General features: G+C 55.0%; 1 protein-coding gene across 5 annotated transcripts in view; it reads left to right on the forward strand.

Moving 5' to 3' along the window:
• Nucleotides 1-17609, forward strand: part of SH3BP4 (SH3 domain binding protein 4) — an 83279-nt gene extending 65670 nt beyond the window's left edge. For all 5 annotated transcript variants that reach the window (XM_077869324.1, XM_077869320.1, XM_077869325.1 and 2 more), the window contains 4 exons: nucleotides 2969-3214; nucleotides 7544-9900; nucleotides 14283-14471; nucleotides 15511-17609. In XM_077869324.1, coding sequence (XP_077725450.1) covers nucleotides 3097-3214; nucleotides 7544-9900; nucleotides 14283-14471; nucleotides 15511-15735 — 2889 coding nt within the window. In that variant the 5' untranslated portion in view covers nucleotides 2969-3096 and the 3' untranslated portion in view covers nucleotides 15736-17609. The remainder of the gene's footprint in view (nucleotides 1-2968; nucleotides 3215-7543; nucleotides 9901-14282; nucleotides 14472-15510) is intronic.
• Nucleotides 17610-20537: the final 2928 nt, after the last annotated feature.

Below are 20537 nucleotides of genomic sequence, written 5' to 3' on the forward strand. Positions count from 1 at the left end.
GGGGTATCTGTGCTTCTAAAAGGACTGCAGATCTCTTTGTGGAACTGCTAACACGCCTTTTGGCTCTGCCCTGGCTCGGGGTAAAAACTACGTCCCCATCAACAGTAAACAACGTTTAAACAGTGATCCAGATGCAGAGGATGCCTTCTCCTTGCCCTCCCCTGAGGCCCTGGTTCACCCCAAGCTACCTTCTTGGTCGTGGCAGGGAATGCAAGAATCACATCGCTCTGAGCGTGTTTATCTGCTGGTCTATCTGCCAGCCTCCAGATTCTTGCAGGTGCTCGTTGGAGAGCCCTGGCGTGTTCTGTAGGTGTCTCAGGTGCACAACTGGCTCCCACTGTCCACCCCTCCTCCGCCATCCCCGGATCACATCAGCCTCATCCGACCTCACCAACCTACCCTACAGGACGTTGAGGGAGTTGGGGCTCGCCCAGGGGCCTCTTGCCCATCGCCACCTGCACCTGCATCCCGCGCCCTCCCCGCACCGGCCCCCACGGCCTCTCCTGCCCAGTCAGTACCAGCACAGCTGCTCCTCTTTCCCTCTGGCAGGCAGTAGCCAGGCTCTCCAGCCCCTCCGTGTTGCAGCACGGGCTCCCCGAGCCGGCCTCGGGGTCCCCGGGGCCCCACCAGCGTGGGAGTGAAGCCACCTCTGGCAGTATGCTATGCCTCATGATGATGCCCATCTCGGCTTTTCTCTTAAACCCTCCGTGAAATCATTTCTTCCTGCTGTGAGTGGGAAATCAGGTAACATGCATTGAAGAGGAGGTGGGATGGCAGGTGCTGCCCCTCCTTTTTTGTTCTGGGTCATTCTTGAAGCTTGGGCAGAATGGTTTCTCCCGGGAAACTCCTGGACCCCTTTTCCCAAAGCACACGTGTGCTGGGGTCCGTGTGTCCTTAACCGGGACACCAGCCCAAGGCGTGCACGTGGGTGGAGGGCTGTGGGGTGGATTTGGTAGGAAGAGCATCCTTTGGCCTGAGCACGACCCGGAGTCCTCGGCCTCGTGCTCAGAGTCCTCAGAGCAGCTCTGCACTAGGTGGGGAGCCTCTCATGGGATGGGCAGGGGGTGCCAGCCAGTTTTCACAGCACCCTCCCCACCCCTGTGCCCCCCATTTCTTTGGCTGTGTCTGTCTGCTGCTTCCCCGGGAGGCACAGTCCGACCTAGAATCTGGGGTAAGGAATCATCATTAAATTTGAAAGTCCACTCTGCAGACACAGGTTATGGGCTCAGGACCATCCTAAAGGCCCCCTCCCCGCGGCCTGTCCTCCCCGCCCCCCGCTCCCCATCTACGAGTCCCATTTTCTCTGTGTTGGTTCTCTCCAGAAAGTGGGACTCGTCTTTCAATTTTTTTTTTAAATTTTTATTTATGATAGGCACACAGTGAGAGAGAGAGGCAGAGACACAGGCAGAGGGAGAAGCAGGCTCCATGCACCGGGAGCCTGACGTGGGATTCGATCCCGGATCTCCAGGATCGCGCCCTGGGCCAAAGGCAGGCGCTAAACTGCTGCGCCACCCAGAGATCCCGGGACTCGTCTTTCAGATCCAAAGGGTTTTCTCATTCTCTCATCTCAGCGACGGAGCTTAATATCACGGCTCCTTTTTGAAGCCGGGCTGCCCGGCAGGTGGGCTTGGGTTGCATCCTGGTGCCCGCAGGCTCCCACCCTGGGCCACAGGCTTGCCTGGCTCTGCGTCCAGCTCCACGCCCCCTTCTCTCCAAGAGCATCCCAGTGAGGATGTGGTGGTGTGTGGCAGAGAAGGAAAGAAATCTGCCTGGAGCCATTGCCAGTGGGTCGCTCGGAGCCAGGACCGGGGCTGCTTGGCGGGCTCTGGCTGGGGTGGCCAAGGTGCAGGGGTCCACAGTCGTCGATCTTACATCGACGTACGTCTTACATGAATCATCCTATTGATTCACACACATCGATCAGGACAGGGCTGTCCTTGCCACTGGGAGGTGCCTCTGAGGAGTGAAGGCGGCGCAGCTGGGCCAGCACGTTCCAGCTGTCTCTGCAGAGCACAGCGAAGGAAGACGCGAGGGACCTGAGCCCGGGTTCTATGAGCCGCGATGAGGGGGGGAGTGAGGGTCGCCTGGCCTCGGGCTGCTCTCTGCCCCTGCCGGCCGGGGTGTGTCTCCCCGTTTCCCTCGAAGAGCGTGGAGGACTCACTGCTTTGAGTCCTGGCTCCTGGCTGCTCCTTTTCCTGCCCACAGCCAGTCATGTCTCAATCTCCAGAACCCCCCAAATGCCTCCGGAAAGAAACAGGCCTTGGCGTCATGATTCTTGTGCTCTGTCCCCGGGACCTTCTTGCGCCGGCTTGGTAACACCGGGTGCATATATCACGGCTTCATCTGCGCACGGGACGCAGGGATGACTTAGAGGCAGAAAGCAGCCTGTGTATTTTATCCAGGATGGTCGTTTGTTGGGGAGCCAGGGAGGATTTCAGGGGAGCATGGGCATGGAGCACTCCCCTCTCACCCCACCAAGGCGGGGTTCCAAGGGGCGCGCGCTGAGCGCCGCTCTCCCGGGTGTCGCAGCCGCAGCTGGGGCCGTGCCTGTAAGGGACCAGCCGTTGCCTGGGCAGACAGATTCATTTCTCCTTTCCTGAACCCCAAAACTGGCTACGTGGGCTGTGCAGATCCTGTTGGTCCTCCTCGTTCACTGTAATGAACAGGCTGGCCAGGTGTTAGAACAAATTTCACAAATTTCACAAACCCCATCGTGCCCCAGGACAAAGGGGTGGAGACACCAGGCCCTGCGCAGCAGCAGAACAGGAGGAGATAGGCTGTCGGAGCACAGAGGCTCCAGGGGGTGAGCCCTACTCTGTTCTCCTGGGCCAGGAAAGGTCACGTGGGTCTGTCTTTATTGGCGCGGCCTCTGGGAGAAAGAGGATTCCCACTTCCCCTAAAATCACTCTTCAGCCCATGTTTCACTTGCTCAAGGGAGATTCTCGTGTTTTCTTCCCCCCGCCTGCAGGAAGAAGCACATTGCCGAGTCGACCCCATCGGGCAGCATGGTTGCCTGAGAAGAGCTTCAGCCAGCGCTGGGACACCCGGAGGAGGAGATGAAACCTTAGCCGTCCTCCCAGGAAGAGCGTTTTCGAGATGGCAGCTCAACGGATCCGAGCTGCCAACTCCAGCGGCCTCCCTCGGTGCAAGTCCGAGGGGACCCTGATTGACCTGAGCGAGGGGTTTTCAGAAGCGAGCTTTAATGATGTCAAAGGTGAGCTCACGGGGCGCCTGGGTGGCTCGGCTGGTTCAGCGTCTGCCTTCAGCTCAGGCGGTGATCTCAGGGTCCTGGGATCGAGCCTTGCATCGGGCTCCCTGCTCAGCGGGGAGCCTGCTTCTCCCTCTCCCGCTGCCCCTCCCCCAGCTCGTGCTCCCCCCCCCCAAATAAATAAATAAAATCTTAGGAAAAAAAAAAAAAGAAGAAGGGTGAGCTCATGGGGACACAACCATGGCTGGGCGCAGGGGGCACAGATTTGCAAGTGCTCTGAGACCCAAGGACTCCTCCGCCTTAAAGGCTGCCAAGTTCCCATCCAGATAATTCAAGTTTAGCTCTCTAAACTTCGTCAAAGGTGAATCCAATCCTAAAGCAATAACCACTTGTTTTGGGGGTTTTGGGGGGAGGGGATTTGGTGTATTGGGAGGTTTTGAATGTTCCCCTTGGTAATGCAACTTTTTCATACAGGATGTGTTTATGTTTCCTCTTTTTGAGAGTTTTGGTGACATTGAGGTAGGGTGCTGGGGGGCGAGGAGAGAGAGTGGTCAGCCGAGGAAATAGTGAGAACTGCTAGAGAGGAAAAGGTGGTCTGGGGTCAGGGTCAGCAAGCTTCTCCTGTAAGGGGTCACACAGGAAATATTTTAACCCTTGCAGGCCCTAAGGGTCCCATCACAGCTATTATGTGCTGTTGCAGCTCGAGGAGGGAGAAGACAGTAAGCGACGGGCATGGCTGTGTTCCAATAAAGCTTTATTAAAACAACAATAAAGGGGCCGTTGTTTGCTGGCCCCTGCTTTCGAGGTGAACCTGGGATTAATCGCCCTGAGCCTCGGAGTCAGTGAGAATGGGTACCCACTAGTGGGTCATTTTCTTCTTAGAAGTCTACTCTGACCGTGGTAGGTGCTTCCTGGTGCCACGCGATACAGCATCGTCGTCATTAGGCGCCTTCCCTACGGCATTTACCCCAAGGGGTCATGGTTCCCCACTGGGCCATCCCGGGTACACTGAGCAGTGGGAGCTGATCTTGACCTTTATGTTTTTAGCCCCGGCACAATGTCAGTGCTAAATAAATAGTTCTTGAACCAAACCGCAGTCTCCCAGGTAATGATGTGACCCTCTTCCCCGATGTCCTAAAAACCACACGTACCACGTTTCTCTCTCTTCCTAATCTCTTCTCCCTTCACTTTATCCTCAACCTCTCCCTTCCCGTCTGTGCTGTATGCTCGGAGCCCTGAGCATCGCTCTAAATGTTCTTCACACGAACAGATCGGAGAAGGAAGTTGTGAAATTTTATTAATAAGAGAGGCGGCGTTACCAGGTATTGCTGTAAATGGTGGGACCATTCATTTCTCACTGTTCAGTCGTGGGCATTGTCCTCTTACTTTATAGGCGAGCTAATTATGGGGAAAGCTGGGACACGTGAGCATCATTTGTGGGATTTGGGCTGGGCTCTTGAATTGAGAGAGCTGAATTTTTTAAATAATCACGATGACCCGAGAAGTGTTAGGGTCCTAACAGAACACCCCAGTTGTGGGGGGAAGACAAACGGGACAATCCGGGATGCGAGCTGGGGCTGGTGAGCCGAGAGGCCTCGATGCCCACGGAGACCCTGGACCCACTTCCCCAGGCAGCACTGCAGCTGGGCGTCAAGGTGGTGATTTATTCCAGCCAAAACATCTGCTGCAAAGTTCTCTGCCCCTTGATTAACCAGAACTGAGGCAAAGGGGTAAAAATTAGATTATTCAGTGCACTGAACTCCCTGACATGCAGGGATTTTTTTATTTTTTTTATTTTTATTTATTTTTTTGGTATTAAAATCAAGGATAGCTGTGAATCTTGGGCAGTGCTCCCCAGAATTCATTAAGATGGGATTTGATAAGGATTCTCCTGCCTTTGAGGGGGTGGACGCCCCTCCGGGGGTCCCCAGGTGCTCTGTGACAGTGACTGATGGAGGGACCCATCTGGCAGGAGCTCACACCAGAGCCCACTTCCCCGGGCGGCCCGGCAGGGAGTAGCGCCGTTTCCCATCGCAGGAGCCTGATGCTCGGGGTGCAGTACGTTACCGCTTCTCTGCTGAGGAGAGTGCCTGGAATTTTAAGTGAAACCATTTTTATTCCTCAGTCTGGTGAAACTAAAGCGATAATTTGCATTGATACATTTTCCTAGGCTATCTACAAAGCCCGCTTAATAGCTTTTGGTTTTTAATTTTAAAAATATCACTCTAAGGGGATTGTTCTGGGGAACATAATAGGGATATAACTTCTGAGGGATTCTAACAAGATTTTAATAGCTGGCAAGCTCTCTGACTTTCATTTGGTTTTAATTTTTATGTGACATTTTCATTAGAGGTGCCAAAGAGACAAAAAGGGAGCTTATATTTCTGGAGCCCATGGCTCAAAAACAAAGGGAGAGAGATCTTTTGTTGTCCCCTGACCCCAGCCTGACCCATCCTCCTCCCCACCCCTCGCTCAAAAGGCATTCCCTGTGACTTGGCTGTTTTTATTCACTCCCCTGCCTTCACTGTTGAGAGATTTCTCTTTGGGGTAATTGTATAGCACGGCACAGCCAAGGAAAACACCCTGACCCCATTACACAGATATGGCCTCTCTGTCGTGTGCATGGGAGATGAGCATTCATTCTCCGAGTATTGGCTGAACACCTGCCATGTGACAGGCTGTCTTCCCGGATTACCGCTGTGAGCAAAACAGACCCTAAGGGAGCTTCCACCCTAATGGGGGTGACACAGCCCCCTCCCAACAAATAAATAAGTAAACCTATCATTTATATATATATGTGATATATTGATTAATGATAAGTGCCACGGGGAAAATAACATCAGGAGGACGGGGGGTGGAGATGTCCACTTTAGCATCACCCTTTGTGAGTCCTTATTACCTTGGGCTGAGTAAGCATCATTATGCTAAGGACATGATCAGAGAACCTCATCTTCACCAGAGCCCGTTGGGGAAAGAGTCTCAGGCTCCGGAAGCCACACGTCTTCCAAAGGCCCGGATTGGGTCCCAGGCCCAGTGACCCCAAGCCACATTCCCTCCCCCCAACACCCCGCATGGAGGGTGGGGCCTTCAGCGCCCCGGTGAGCTTCCTACCAAGCATCACTCTCTAACCTAGTTCGTGGAAATAAAATAGACACGTCCTGCTTTCTTCTCCAAGACTTTGCAAAGGAAATCCAGTTCAGTTTTCGTTATTTCTCTTCAAAGGAAGAGGACGCTGGCAGACGGTGTGTTTGGAGGACCAGTGTCATAGGCTAGAATGTGTATTGCCTTAATCCCACAGCAGAGAAGATGTGGGTGTAGTTCCACTCAAAACACGGTCCTTTCTTCCAGGCGTTGGTTACAGGAAGCCAGAGGATCCGCAAACTCCGTGAGACAAGGCGCAGTTAGGGTCCGGGCTTATTTAGTCCTTTCCGAAGGAACTTTCTTCGTCCCCTGGATGTACGTTGTCGTGTATGGGAGGGAGAGAAAACACTTAGGTATTTAATTACCCGTTACTTTTCAAAACACACACACACACACCCCTTAATTCGCCGCTCCGTGTACTGTCTACGCCGGCAACGTACGTAGTTCAACGCCACGGACCATACATTAGTTTGAGTCCCTGTTTAAAGTGTTGGGGTTTCTCAGACTTCAACATTTGCTTGGAAACAACGTGAACAACACCAGACATAAGCCTCTGCTCTTCGAGGTACGCGGGAGAGGGCGCTCCTGGGTCGTCCTGAGTGAGCCTTTAGAGGAGGCTGGAAGAGATTGGCCTCAAAAGTCTGATTTCGATGAAGAACAGGTTCGGCTTGTCTAGGGAACCCTCCCCACCCCGCTCTCGTGTGCTGTGTTGAAGGCCAGAGCATGGCACCGGCTCGCCAACACGGGGAGCTGCTTTGAGGCTCTCGTTTCCCCGTCCCCGGCTGCAGGCAGTGGGTCACTCTGCTCAGGACGTTGCTGTTTCTAAATCCGCCCACCTCCAGCTTCTCTCCCTACCCAGGGGCCGCTCCGGTAAGCTAGGCACGTGAGAGAACCCGGGTCAGAATGAGACGGTATCTGGGGCACCCGGCGGGCTCGGTCTGCGGAGCATGAGACTCGATCTCAGGGTTGTGAGTTCGAGCCCCACGTTGGGTGTAGCGATTACTTAAAAATCAAATCTTTAAAGATTAAAAGACATTTTAAAAGTGGGACGGCAGTTTAGTGATCCCGGGGAGACAGGGTCGGGCCAGCTGCCCCCACGGCGCCGAGCGAGCTAGAGTCCACGCCGGCGTTGGCCTTGGCTGGCTTCTGCTAACTGCCTCGCGCTCACCACCCGTTTCTTTGTGTTTTGTGCAGTGCCTTCTCCCAGTGCCTTGCTAGTAGACAATCCCACGCCCTTTGGAAATGCAAAGGAAGTGATCGCAATCAAGGACTACTGCCCAACCAACTTCACCACCCTGAAGTTCTCCAAGGGGGACCACCTGTATGTCCTGGACACGTCGGGCGGGGAGTGGTGGTACGCGCACAACACCACGGAGATGGGCTACATCCCCTCGTCCTACGTGCAGCCCCTGAACTACCGGAACTCCACTCTGAGCGACAGCGGGGTGATTGACAACCTTCCCGACAGCCCGGATGAGGTGGCCAAGGAGCTGGACCTGCTCGGGGTGGGGATGGATGACAAGGGACCGAGCAAAACCTACAGTAACAACCCTTTCTGGAACGGGGCCCAGACGAACCCGTTTCTGAATGGGAACGTGACGGCGATGCCCAGCGTGGATGAGCTGATGCCCAAAAGTACCGTGGACCTGCTCCTCTTTGACACGGGCACGTCGTCGTTCACGGAATCCAGCTCCGCGACCACGAACAGCACGGGCAACATCTTTGACGAGCTGCAGGCCACCAACCGGCTCCAGGCGGAGGCGCCGGGCAAGCGGGACAACCCGTTCTTCAGGAGCAAGCGCTCCTACAGTCTGTCCGAGCTGTCCGTGCTCCAGGCCAAGTCCGACGCCCCCGACTCATCGGGGTTCTTCACGGGCCTCAAGTCGCCGGCCCCGGAGCAGTTCCAGAGCCGGGAGGACTTCCGCGCCGCCTGGCTGAGCCACCGGAAGCTGGCGCGCTCGTGCCACGATCTGGACTTGCTGGGCCAGAGCCCCGGCTGGGGCCAGACCCAGGCGGTGGAGACGAGCATCGCGTGCAAGCTGGACAGTTCTGGGGGCGCCGTGCAGCTGCCCGACACCAACATCAGCATCCACGTGCCCGAGGGCCACGTGGCCCCCGGCGAGACGCAGCAAATCTCCATGAAAGCCCTGCTGGACCCCCCGCTGGAGCTCAACAGTGACAGGTGTAGCAGCGTCAGCCCGGTGCTGGAGGTGAAGCTGAGCACCCTGGAGGTGAAGACCTACATCATCTTGGAGATGAAAGTTTCGGCCGAGGTGAAAAACGACATTTTTAGCAAAAGCACGGTGGGTCTCCAGTGCCTGAGGAGCGACTTGAAGGAAGGGCCCTATGTCCCCATCCCACTGACCTACAGCTACGGGGACACGGTCCAGGTGCAGCTAGACAACCTGGAGCCCTGCATGTACCTGGCCATCGTTGCCCACGGCCCGAACATTCTCTACCCTTCCACGGTGTGGGACTTCATCAATAAAAAGATCACGGTGGGGCTCTATGGCCCCAAACACATCCACCCCTCCTTCAAGACAGTGGTGACCATCTTTGGGCATGATTGTGCCCCAAAGACGCTCCTGGTCAGCGAGGTCACCCGCCAGGCGCCCAGCCCTGCCCCCGTGGCCCTGCAGCTCTGGGGTAAGCACCAGTTCGTCTTGTCCAGGCCCCAGGATCTCCACGTCTGCATGTTCTCCAACATGACCAATTACGAGGTCAAAGCCAGCGAGCAGGCCAAGGTGGTGAGGGGGTTCCAGATGAAGCTGGGCAAAGTGAGCCGCCTCATCTTCCCCATCGCCTGTCAGAACCCCGGCGAGCTGTCCGACTTCACCCTGAGGGTTCAGGTGAAAGGCGACCAGGAGGCCATCCTGACCCAGTTTTGCGTCCAGACTCCCCAGCCACCCCCTAAAAGTGCCATCAAGCCTTCCGGGCAGAGACGGTTCCTCAAGAAGAACGAGGTCGGGAAGATCATCTTGTCCCCGTTTGCTGCCACCACCAAGTACCCGACTTTTCAGGACCGCCCCGTGTCCAGCCTCAAGTTTGGCAAACTGCTCAAGACCGTGGTGCGGCAGAGCAAGAACCACTACCTGCTGGAGTACAAGAAGGGCGATGCCATCGCTCTGCTCAGCGAGGAGAAGATCCGCCTGAAGGGGCAGCTGTGGACCAAGGAGTGGTACATCGGCTACCACCAGGGCAGGGTCGGCCTCGTGCACGCCAAGAACGTGCTGGTGGTGGGCAAGGCCAGGCCCAGCCTCCTCGCGGGGCCCGAGCTGAGCACCTCGGTGCTGCTCGAGCAGATCCTGCGACCGTGTAAGTTCCTCACCTACATCTACGCCTCCGTCAGGACTCTGCTCATGGAGAACATTAGCAGCTGGCGCTCCTTCGCCGACGCCCTGGGCTACGGGAACCTGCCGCTCACCTTCTTCTGCCGGGCGGAGCTGGACAGTGAGCCCGAGCGGGTGGCGTCCGTTCTGGAAAAGCTGAAGGAGGATTGCAACAACACGGAGAACAAAGACCGAAAGTCCTTCCAGAAGGAGCTCATGATGGTAAGTGCTCCCCAGGGTTCCGGGGCCCGGCTGGCGAGTCACTGGGCCGGCGTCTGGGCGCGTCCTCGCTCCCCGAAATACTCAGGCAGGGTTTCGGTGTGCACTTGCGCCTGGAGGTGGGCGTTTGTGGGGGGCCCCTGGGGGGACCCCGAGGCAGGTCAGGATGCAGCATGGAGGGCGCCCACCGTTCAGGTGGCTTCTGGCTGGATTTGCAAGCTCCTGGGGGGTCTCCGGTGGATCCCTGGGCACAGCGACACTCATGCTCCAGCTGCCTCTGTTTTGATCTCTTGGGAGAAGATCCCTGGTCCATCAGATTCCCGACAGGATCTGCGACTCTGAAGTGTTCAGAGCTGCTGGCCCAAAGTCTAGCTTTATTTTGATGAGCGTTTTTCTCTCCCTGAGACTCCCTCGTTTCTCCTCTGCCTCCTTTTTTTGCACATGTGATTAGGGATTGAGGGCGGCCTCTGTTTCTCCGGCATGACTGGGAATCGCGATCGTGAGAGGTGGAACGGGGGACGTCGGTGTCACACTACAGGGCACACCCGGGCCTCTAGCCAACGGGGAAAGCATTGGTGGCCCCCGCACGGCCTCCCGCGACCCGGGCTCTCCACCCTCTCAGCTGCCCACCTGCCTCCGCTGGCCTGTCCTGGCCGGTTGGCTCCGAGAAGCCCCATAACGTCCTCTTGGCGTCCCGCCTCGCGTCTGGGGCCAGGGCTCAGAGCTGGCGCTGGTGCTGGAGCCGCCAGGGTGACGCCACCGGGCTTGACGACCAGGGGTCACCGGTGGCGGCTGTGGCCAGGGTCGTTGGGGTCCGGGGCCGGGCTCTTTGGAGAAGGTTCTCTGAGAAAGAGTTACTCTAGGATACGAATCAGGGGAAGGGCGGCTGTTTCGGGAGTGAAGCAGGAGGGGAATAAACCCCTGGAGCCTTGGAAGGTGATGGAAAAAGGGGCGAACTGGGAGATTTGGGGAGCGGAGGTGGGGGCTGGAGAGGGTGGTGTGGAGGGATTCTCAGGGTCGGGAGAAAAGCCTCCGCACCCCGCAGAGAGGGGCATTAGTTGGCGTTGAGGTGGCTCCTGGGGTTCCTGCCGGGCGGCCCCGGAGCGGGAGGCTCTGCTGCCCTCGCCCATGTGGGGGGCGGCCCTCGGGACGTCTGCACACCTTGGGAATAGAAGCACGGGTGGGATTCACAGCAAAACTGGAATTGTACCTCCCCGGCTTTTCACGAGAACATCTCCTGCAACAGGGCTTGGCAGACTGGCTCCTGGGCCGCCTGCTTTTGGCAGTGACGTTGGGCCGGACCGAGCCGTGCCCGTGGGTTCAAACACCATCTACGCTGCCTTCAGTCCACACCGGTGGACTGGGGGGGGTGGGTGCAGAGACCACGTGGCCCGCAGAGCCAAGACCTCTTCCCTGCCTGGCCCTTGGTCAGAGCAGGTTTGGTCACCTGGCTCCAACTCCAGACCACTGGGTGAGCGAGCTCACTGCTGGAATCAGCATCGTCTCAAACGGGATTTTTTGGGATTACCCGTGTGTGTGTGTGTGTGTGTGTGTGTGCGCACGCTTGCACACGTACGAGGAAGTTAACGAGGAAGCTACGGGGAAAGGAGCCAGAGCCAGAGCCTCCTGCTAGGAAGCTTTCTACTGCCAGGACCCGGTGGCACCCAGGCTACGTCCTTTAAAAAAAAAAAAAAAAGCGTAAACTGCCCTTTGGTGGCGGTCCCTTCAGCAGACCTGAAGTTAGCAGGGAACCGCGCGCCTCCATCCCTGCGTTCACCCCGCACCGCGCACGCCCCGCGATCCCCGGCCCTTGCCGGTGCTCCTGGGGACAGAGCCGCCCTCGTCGCTCCTGCCGGGGCGACCCAAGTCAGAAGTGTGATTCTGGGACGTTCTGTTGCCTAGAAAACGAGGCTGTCCCCGGAGCCGGGCCAGTGCTGAGCACACGGACGCACGTTGGCCTGTGTGCGCTGGGAAGCCGCAGGCCAGTGCTGAGCGGGGACACGGAGGGACCGACCGTCCCCACCCTGTGGCGACCACGTGCCTCCCCGGGACGGCGGGTGGCGGGGGGAGCACCACTACACAGAACTTAAATCCGGAATTCTACCGATTTATCCCAACGTCCCCCTGTGTTCTGTCTTCTGAAACATAGATCTATTACGTATTTATTCCTTAAACAGTTTCACCGGAGCGCATCAAAATTCAAGTAAGAACAGACCGTTTTGTGAAATAACGTAAATAGCTGACGCGTCAGCCTAACCCAGATCCCTGTTTTATTTGAGTCCGTTCCTGACGCCGGGCAGTGAGTGCCCTCGGAACTGCAGAACCCCCCGCCCCCCTAACAGCTGTGGACCCCGGATGGGCCACCTGTGCAGACCCAGGACGGGCCACCTGTGCGTACAGGTGCCGCAGCCTCTCCGTCACTCTGCAAAATGGGGGAGCTCAGCACCTGCCTGCTGGGGCTTGTGAGCAGTGCGCCAGCCCAGGCCCGGCTCCCCGTATCTCCCCACCTGCAGTAGCTTCTTTCAGACCACACAGACCAAACCAGAGAAGGACCACGAGGTCACCCTCCGGCTCCCTTCCGGCTGCCCGTCCCCGGGCCCGCGGCAGCACCACCGTGACCCGTCATCACCCCTGTTCTGAATTGCAGAGAGTGCCCCGCTGGGGCGTCCAGCTGTGCAGTCGGCACATTGCTGGAAGAGCCCCCATTGCTCCCTCCCGTCAAGCTCCCCCCGTGTAAACGGGACGCGGAGGTGAGGATACTCGGGCTGAATGAGCGGCGCCCTTTCAAGCAGGCGACGCAGCAGACCTCAGCTGCTCAGCCCGGGCCACCCGCTGTCCTCGCAGAACAGCAGGCTCGGTTCTCACGGGGGCTGCGTGCTCGGCTCAGTCGGGAAGGGGCTGCGGGGGGCCGGGGGGCGGTTGCTTTTAGCCTGTGCTCTTCGGAGTCTTGGCGCGACAACAGCAGGTGCTCAGATGGAGCCTAGAAGGACGGAAAGAACACCAGGTGACGTTTCCTGCTTCTGGCCTCTCCGGGCTTATGCCCCCGATCTGAGGGCCTGAGGAACCGTCTCCGGGCTGCCTCTGGGGCCCACTTTTCCTGCTGTTGGGGTATCGTCTGCATCTGCGCTGGGCGGCAGAGGCCTGGGCACGGTGTGAGGCCCACGTGCGGCCGGCGACCATCGCAGGACTTGGGTGACAAGCCTTTTGCATCTCACGGCGGGCAGACCCGTGGGCCGCTGGTTTGCACAGGCTGATTTGATTTCTGTGTCCTCAAGCCCCCAGCGCGAGGTCACACGGGACACGTTGGAGCGTTGAGCCCGGTGTTGGAAGCCTGCCTGGTCCGGCCCCTTCCTAGAGGGGGGAGCAGGTCCCAAGGTGGCCGCCTGCGGGTACAGGCCCGGCGGGGACATGGGCCAGGCTCGGTCCCCTTGCCTCCTTCCTTCGAAGGGTGGCGGGCATTCTTTTCCCTTCTGAGTCTCCGCAGTTGGTGGGTGACTCCTGTGCTGAAGACACACTAGAAAGTTCTCTGAGCTTGGCAAGGGAGGAGTCCTACCGATTCCAGAAACTGTTCAGATGGTGCTCCCGGGCTCAGCCTTGGGCCTGTCCGTTCTCATCCTCCACAGGGGCTTCCCTTTGCCCCCCCAAACCTGAGAGCCCAGGGGTCGGTGTGCACCCCAGGCCCAGGTCTGAGCCCTCTAGCCCGTGGCGCTCCTGGTCCGGTCCTCTGAGCCCTGGGCGTGTGGCCCGTCTCCGTGAAGCATCACCGTCTCCAGCTGCTCCCACGGGAGTCAGGACAGGGCAGAGGGTAGCGTCCACCCTCGCCCCATCAGTCAGCATCCCCAGGCTGCCGAGGCGACGCGCCCCGGACTGGGTGGCCCAGCACAGCAGAGGCGTGTTCGCGGGCCTGCTTCCTCCTCTGGAAGGCACGGTCTGGGCCAGGCCTTGCCTCTGGCTCCTGGTTCCTCCGACAGTCCCTGACGCTACTTGTCTTGGGGCCGCCTCACCCCCACCTCTGCCCCTGTCCTTGTGTGGACTTCTTCCCTCTGTCTCTGTCTCCCTCCTTATAAAGACCACCAGGCACGGGATGAGGTGCTGCCCTAACCCACCAGGACAGGTGGCTTTAACTAAGGACACCTGCAAACACCCTATTTCCAAATACAGTCGTTCTGACTTTGCAGGTGGACGTGAATTTGGGGAGAGAGCGCAGTCGAACCCAGTCCACCCTGCAAAAATCATTGCTCTCCCTCCATCCTGTGGGCCTCGGCCATGCTGGGGCCCAAGGGGCACATTTCTAGGCCTCTGAACTTTGGAGGTAAAGCGTGTGTGGCCTCTGAAAGCAGAGCCTGCCCTCTGACCTGCCTCGTGCTCTGCTCCTTCCTCCCCAGGCCTTACTGAAGATGGACTGCCAGGGCCTGGTGGTCAGACTCATCCAGGACTTTGTGCTCCTGACCACGGCGGTGGAGGTGGCGCAGCGCTGGCGGGAGCTGGCCGAGAAGCTCGCCAAGGTGTCCAAGCAGCAGATGGACGCCTACGAGTCTCCGCACCGGGACAGGAACGGGGTCGTGGACAGTGAGGTGAGCCTGGGCTGTGGAATTCAGTCACGACTGTGTCTGCTTTCCAGCGTGTCGACGGGGGTGAGGTTGAGAAAGTGTGCATCCAGCACGTGGTGGGCTCCCCCGGGTGGGGCGCGGCTCCTCCTCCTCAAGGCCACTGGCTGGGAGTCCGGCCCTGCCGCTGACAAGGCCGCTGGGCATGAGGTGTCCGCAGAACCGCCCACCCCTGATTGTCCCGTTCTTAAGTGACCATCCGTCAGACAGAGCAGAGTGCCAAGGGAGCCCTTGGTGGCCACTCCTGCTCGGTCACTGGCCAGGTCTGTGTTGGTGACATTCCAGGGCTCTGTTGGGTAACGTTGGCTGGAGCCGGTTGGGTTCCTCCTCAGAGATTCTTTGTCTTCTCTCTTGTTGGCGAGGGTGGCCGGAAGCTTCTGGAAAGCTGGGTTTGGCCTGAGATTCCTAGGAAGGAGGATGTCCCAGAATAAGGGCGTCCTTTATTAGCACAGTGAATTTCTAAAGAAATGGCCCGCCTAGAAAATGCAGCAGGGATTATTAGGTATTTTCCTTTTTTTTTCATGATATTATTTATTATATATTTATATATATTTAAATATATATTTCATGATATATTTATTTATTAATGAGAGGCAGAGACATAGGCAGAGGGAGGAGCGGATTCCCTGTGGGGATCCTGATGTAGGATTTGATCCCAGGACCCCGGGATCATGACCTGAGCTGAAGGCAGACGCTCAACCACTGAGCCACCCAGGCAGCCCGCAGCAGGGATTGTAAGGAGAGAAGCCCTTCGTGTTTGCTCAGACACTCTCTCCTGCCTTCCTGCGCTCGCACAAAACACGTTCTTCCCTCAGAAACGTGCTGGCTCTGGACAGAGTCGGTTCCACCTGTTTCTCTGGGTTTGTTCCACTCTCCAATGAGAAACATAAATAATGAGCAAAGGGATTGGAGTTAATAGGATCGAATAATAGGATCACGTCTCTTACTGTCCCCTCATCTTTTCTTCCCCCTCCCTCCTTTGCTTTGGGATGACTCCACCATCCAGGCCATGTGGAAACCCGCCTATGACTTTTTGTTAACCTGGAGCCACCAGATCGGGGACAGCTACCGGGACGTCATCCAGGAGCTACACATAGGCCTGGACAAGATGAAGAACCCCATCACCAAGCGCTGGAAACACCTTACTGGGACTCTGATCCTTGTGAACTCGCTGGACATTCTGAGAGCAGCTGCCTTCAGCCCAGTGGACCACGACGACTTTGTGATTTGAGCGGGTACATGCCCACCCGCTGCTGCTCCGGGGCACCCGCCTTCCGCCTGTCCTGGAGGCCCGTGTGGTCACCTGGCGCATGGTCACCTGGAGCTGGGGAGGGAGGAAGGGCCGGCTGCTCTGACACATCCGGGCTTCCTCGAGGCTGGACCCACACCCAAGGACCAAGCACACACAATGCTCCACGGTCCTCCTCCATCACGGGGGGGCCTGAAGGGAATTTCTACTGCAGGTTGTTGCCAATCAGATAGCTTTCTATTTGTTAGGTATAAATTTAAATTTAAAAGTCACTTTTTTTAAAGTATGAGGGGAGGCATATGAGAAGGGTGGTATCTAATTTTTTTAATGGACCATAAAGGTTAAAAAAAAAAAAAAGAAACCCACCTTAATAGGGGCGGATGCTGTTGAGGTTTTTATGTTATATAAAGACCTTTTTAAATTATGTTACAGATGTATATATGTATTTAAAGGTCACTGGGGGCATTTGTGATTCCCAGCCACCCTTTGCATTTCAACACTTAGCACGGAGAGACGCTTGTTCAAGTGTTGGACCTCTTTTGCTCTCTACTTGTATAAAGGGTAAATCAAATAGGAACGTGGTTTTTCAGTAGATGAGTCCAGCTCTTGTCCATCCTTTCTGAGAATGTCCCAGGTCCTGCTGTCCCTTTTCACCTGCATTCTTTTCTGTACCTCCGCCTCATGTTACAGTAACCGGTCAGCGAGAGCACATGCAAGCCTTCTCTGAGCTTTATTTGGCAAAGTAAAATCCTACACGAGCAAGCAGGTGCCCTTGAGATGAAAAGACAGCTGGGAGCTGGCATTCTTGGTGGCCCCCACCAGCATGCAGGTTGTTCAAGAAAACTGTGCCATTTGCAGTGTGGTAGTCCCTGCAGGCTTCAGCCACCGCCGGTCCTGTTTCTTCGTGGGGGCACAGGAGAGGAGAGCTCAGGGCTCTCCTCCCTGTGGCCACTAGGGAGACTTCACCACGAGGGGTGCCCTGCGCTAATGTGTGTGCAGCAGTGCCTGCCGCCACTGGCCAACTCTCCACTTCATTCTATATGAAATCCACCTCTCTCCCTTTCTGGTCATACCCACGTGTCCTAGGAAATAATAGCTGAGGGGACTCCATCTTGTTTAATGTACAATATAAAGGTTTTCTGAGCAGGATGGACGTTTTCTAAAATAACGTTCCCCAACCTAAAGTCAGGGATTTGCCAGAGCATTGCATTGATGACCTCTACGGTTGTAGATTGGCTTGGCTGTGTGTGGGCACACAGTGTTGGCTTCCACGATCGCACTGTGGTTGCGGCAGCTCCGAGGGGAGGAAGGGGCAGGATTGAAGAATAATTATTTGGCAAATCAAGAGTTGATTCCCGGGAATGTGCCGGGACATGCAGTGGGCTTGTGCGAAGTGATTTGTGGGCCATTGGGATTCGCGGACCTCATGCTCGAAATCTGCTGTCTTGAAACATGTTATGTTAATTACTTACTGTAATCAATGTATGATCCCTGTTGGGCTGGAACATTCCTATATATCTATTGATTCAGATCCTGAAGACCAACCAGCTAGGGAAAAAAAAAAAATCAACAGAGAAAAACACTACTTTTTTTTTTTTTTATGCTGCAAGAACCAGGACACGCAATTCCCCAATCATCACACGAAATAACCTTAAATTCTGCTTCTCGTTTCCACCTTCATTCTTTCCAGAGATCATCTCTCACCTTCTCCCCAAAGAAGAAACAAAACCAGTTGCACCTTAAACCATGGATATTTTTCCTCAGGGGCTTTAAATAGTTTCCTATGCAACATGTCTTGTAGCACAAATTAAATTCTACAAAAGTTGCAGTAAATTTTATTTGGATATTTTAACCTATTAAGTGTGCGTGTGTTTTTCTGTACCCAACGAAACTTTAAATAAAACAAATAAAACCTAGTTTAAGTATCTGTGCATAGAATAATGGATGGCTCCCTCCCCTAAAAAGCCACCCCTAGATGACAAGGTGACCATTGGTTTAGCAGATGACTTTTTTTTTTTTTTTTTTAATTTATGATAGTCACAGAGAGAGAGAGAGTCAGAGACACAGGCAGAGGGAGAAGCAGGCTCCATGCACCGGGAGCCCGACGTGGGATTCGATCCCGGGTCTCCAGGATCGCGCCCTGGACCAAAGGCAGGCGCCAAACCGCTGTGCCATCCAGGGATCCCGCAGATGACTTTTATATTTTTACTGAATATTCCATAGGCCGGGGTCCAAGAAGCTCAATTAAAATCTCTACTTATTGGAGCACCTGGGTGACTCAATGGTTAAGCATCTAACTCTTGATCTCAGTTCAGGTCTTGATCTCAGGGTGGTGAGTTCAGGCCCAGCATTGAATCTCCAGTTCCTTATTGATGTTAATTTTGACATTTGAAACAATAGTAATTTGCATATAAAGTTATGGTATTCGCAGGTGTTTTTGAGGACCAAATATTCAAAGAAAGATTCAGTTGAGAAAAAAAAAGTTTCCGAAGAAGACAATTTTGTCCATAATAAATTCCTGCCTTGGTTCTCACTTAACCGTCATATATCCTTGTCACATGGGGCATGTGCCAAATTGCTTGTGATCACCAAGCCCCCACACCCTGTGTCACCTGACACCGCAGCCAAGCCCAGACTTGGCCCCAGGACCTTCCCCACAGTTGGTCACCAGATCCAGCACCCTGGTATCTCCCAACCGTGGCTGGACCTTTGCCTTCTCTCCCTGTGCTCTCCTTACTACTCACTACTCAACATCCTCCCACCTGTGCCACCGGCCACTCTCCCCTCCTGCTTCCCGCTATACGGTCACATCCGGGCTCATGCTCCCCCTTGGCTGCACCTCCCATGCACATCAGCTGCAGAGCTCCCTTGCTCACCTGCCACACTCATACCTTTGAGCTCTTCCCCCACACTGAAACACCACCTGGAGCTCCTTGAGGTCATCAAGTCTAAACTCATCCCTGAATCCCCAGAGCCTGGTGCCACGAATGTATCACGGGAGGGACTCGACCATGACTCTGAGAGAGAAATGCATCCCTGAATGCTTATAGCTTGGCTATGGAAGGGGTAGATAGAACAGGCTTCGTCCTGGGTTTGCAATCAATGTAAAACATGCGGCCAGCAGGGAGGGCATCAGAGCCAGCTCAGTGTTTGGAGTGTTTGAAGGGTAAAACATGGCAGAGATGGAACTCAAGTGTACACACACCAAAGCAATTTTCCCATTTCTGGGCACGAGGGAAACCCTGTCAGTTGGGTCCATGATTTGTGCTGTAATAAAATTCAACTTCATGTAAAATGGATTGAAATGGCATCACCCTAAACAGTAACCTGGATTTGGGGGGGAAAGAATGCAGCCAAGTGTCCAGGCTTTGCTTCACACCTGTGGTCTATGAAAGATTTGCTCCAATTAATGATGACCTTGGTTTCAGTTTCAAAGATGAGGAAAGCAGCTGGGGGTGGAGGTGGGGGCAGGCAGTAAACAGGCCCGGCCGATGCAGTGGCCAGTACGAGCTCTGTGCACCCCGGCTGTGCCCTCCTGCTGCATCAGAAGCAGAGAGAAACCTGACAACACACAGGCCATTGCCTGAGAAGCCAGGAGCCAGGGGTGCCACTGAGGGTGGGCACTGGGGAGGAGGCTGGGTGCGGCGAGCAAGCCGGGTTGTCTCTCACAGACCTCTGCTGGAAGGTGTGTGCGCGGTAGGTAAACCTTACTATTTCGTGTCCATTTCCCTAAAACCTTAAGTATTTAAAATATTTGCACTTAGCCCCAATTTTTCTTTGTTAAAAAAATTCCAGTTTTATGGAGGTAGACTTGACATATAAATAGAAGTCTTCCACTTTTAAGACCCAGTCATTTTCATCAAAGAGCTCATCTTAGGTGGGTTGCACAATAACATAAATGTGCCTCACTACTGAACTGTATTGAACCACTTAAAAATGGCTAAGCTGATAGGCTTTGTTGTGTGTTTTTTGCCACAATTTTTTTGTAAGTGAAGAAAGAGCCTCTGTTGCCTGCAAGCCTGTCATCCTGTTACGGAAACCAGGGAGTGGGCTGGGGCTGTGTGATGCAAGGCTTTAACCCCTTCTGTGCCATACCCCTGTGGCAGTCGGATAAAGCCGTAGAGTCCTCGCAATTAGGTAAATGCATAAAATAAAGAAACCCGGTGCTCACAAATGAAAGCAGCTATGTTTACATACAGTTAGCAAAAGGCTTTTTAAATTGTCATGGGAATAATGATGCTATTTTATGCCCTAAATACCAACCTAGTAGCAGGGCCTCATCCACCATAAACTCACAGAATAGTGATGAGCATTTCATGTGTCTGAGATTGAGAAATTGTTGGCAAAATCACAGGGATTTCTGATAGAGGTCCCTTGCCTGCATGCATGCCCGAAGGAAATGCTAATGCTCAGTTAGAGGTTAATGAAAATGAAGATGTAATCTTTCTTCCTTATTTAAAAAAGCAGGGAGCTCCTCCTAAGGTAACTGAAATCAGATTTGCTCTACCAGTTGTTCCCAATGGCTTGTATGACAGTTTCTGCTCCAGGTTGGCCAGAAGAGTATTTTTTAAAGCTTTGCCCCCCGAGCCGATGTTCCACCTACTGAGGGAGAAGAGAACCTTGAGGACGTGAACTGGTCATGTCTGTGACTTTTTAAATATCGGAAGCCGTTTTTCTTAATTTCCCAGTTCAGTTGGTTTGCTTTTGAGAAGAATATCTGTGTAGGCATGTCCTGTGCATACAGCACAACTTTCTTTGGGGTCTTCACGTCGGGGCTCAGCAGA

This window comes from Canis aureus, chromosome 24, assembly GCF_053574225.1.
Source record: "Canis aureus isolate CA01 chromosome 24, VMU_Caureus_v.1.0, whole genome shotgun sequence".
Lineage (NCBI taxonomy): Eukaryota > Metazoa > Chordata > Mammalia > Carnivora > Canidae > Canis > Canis aureus.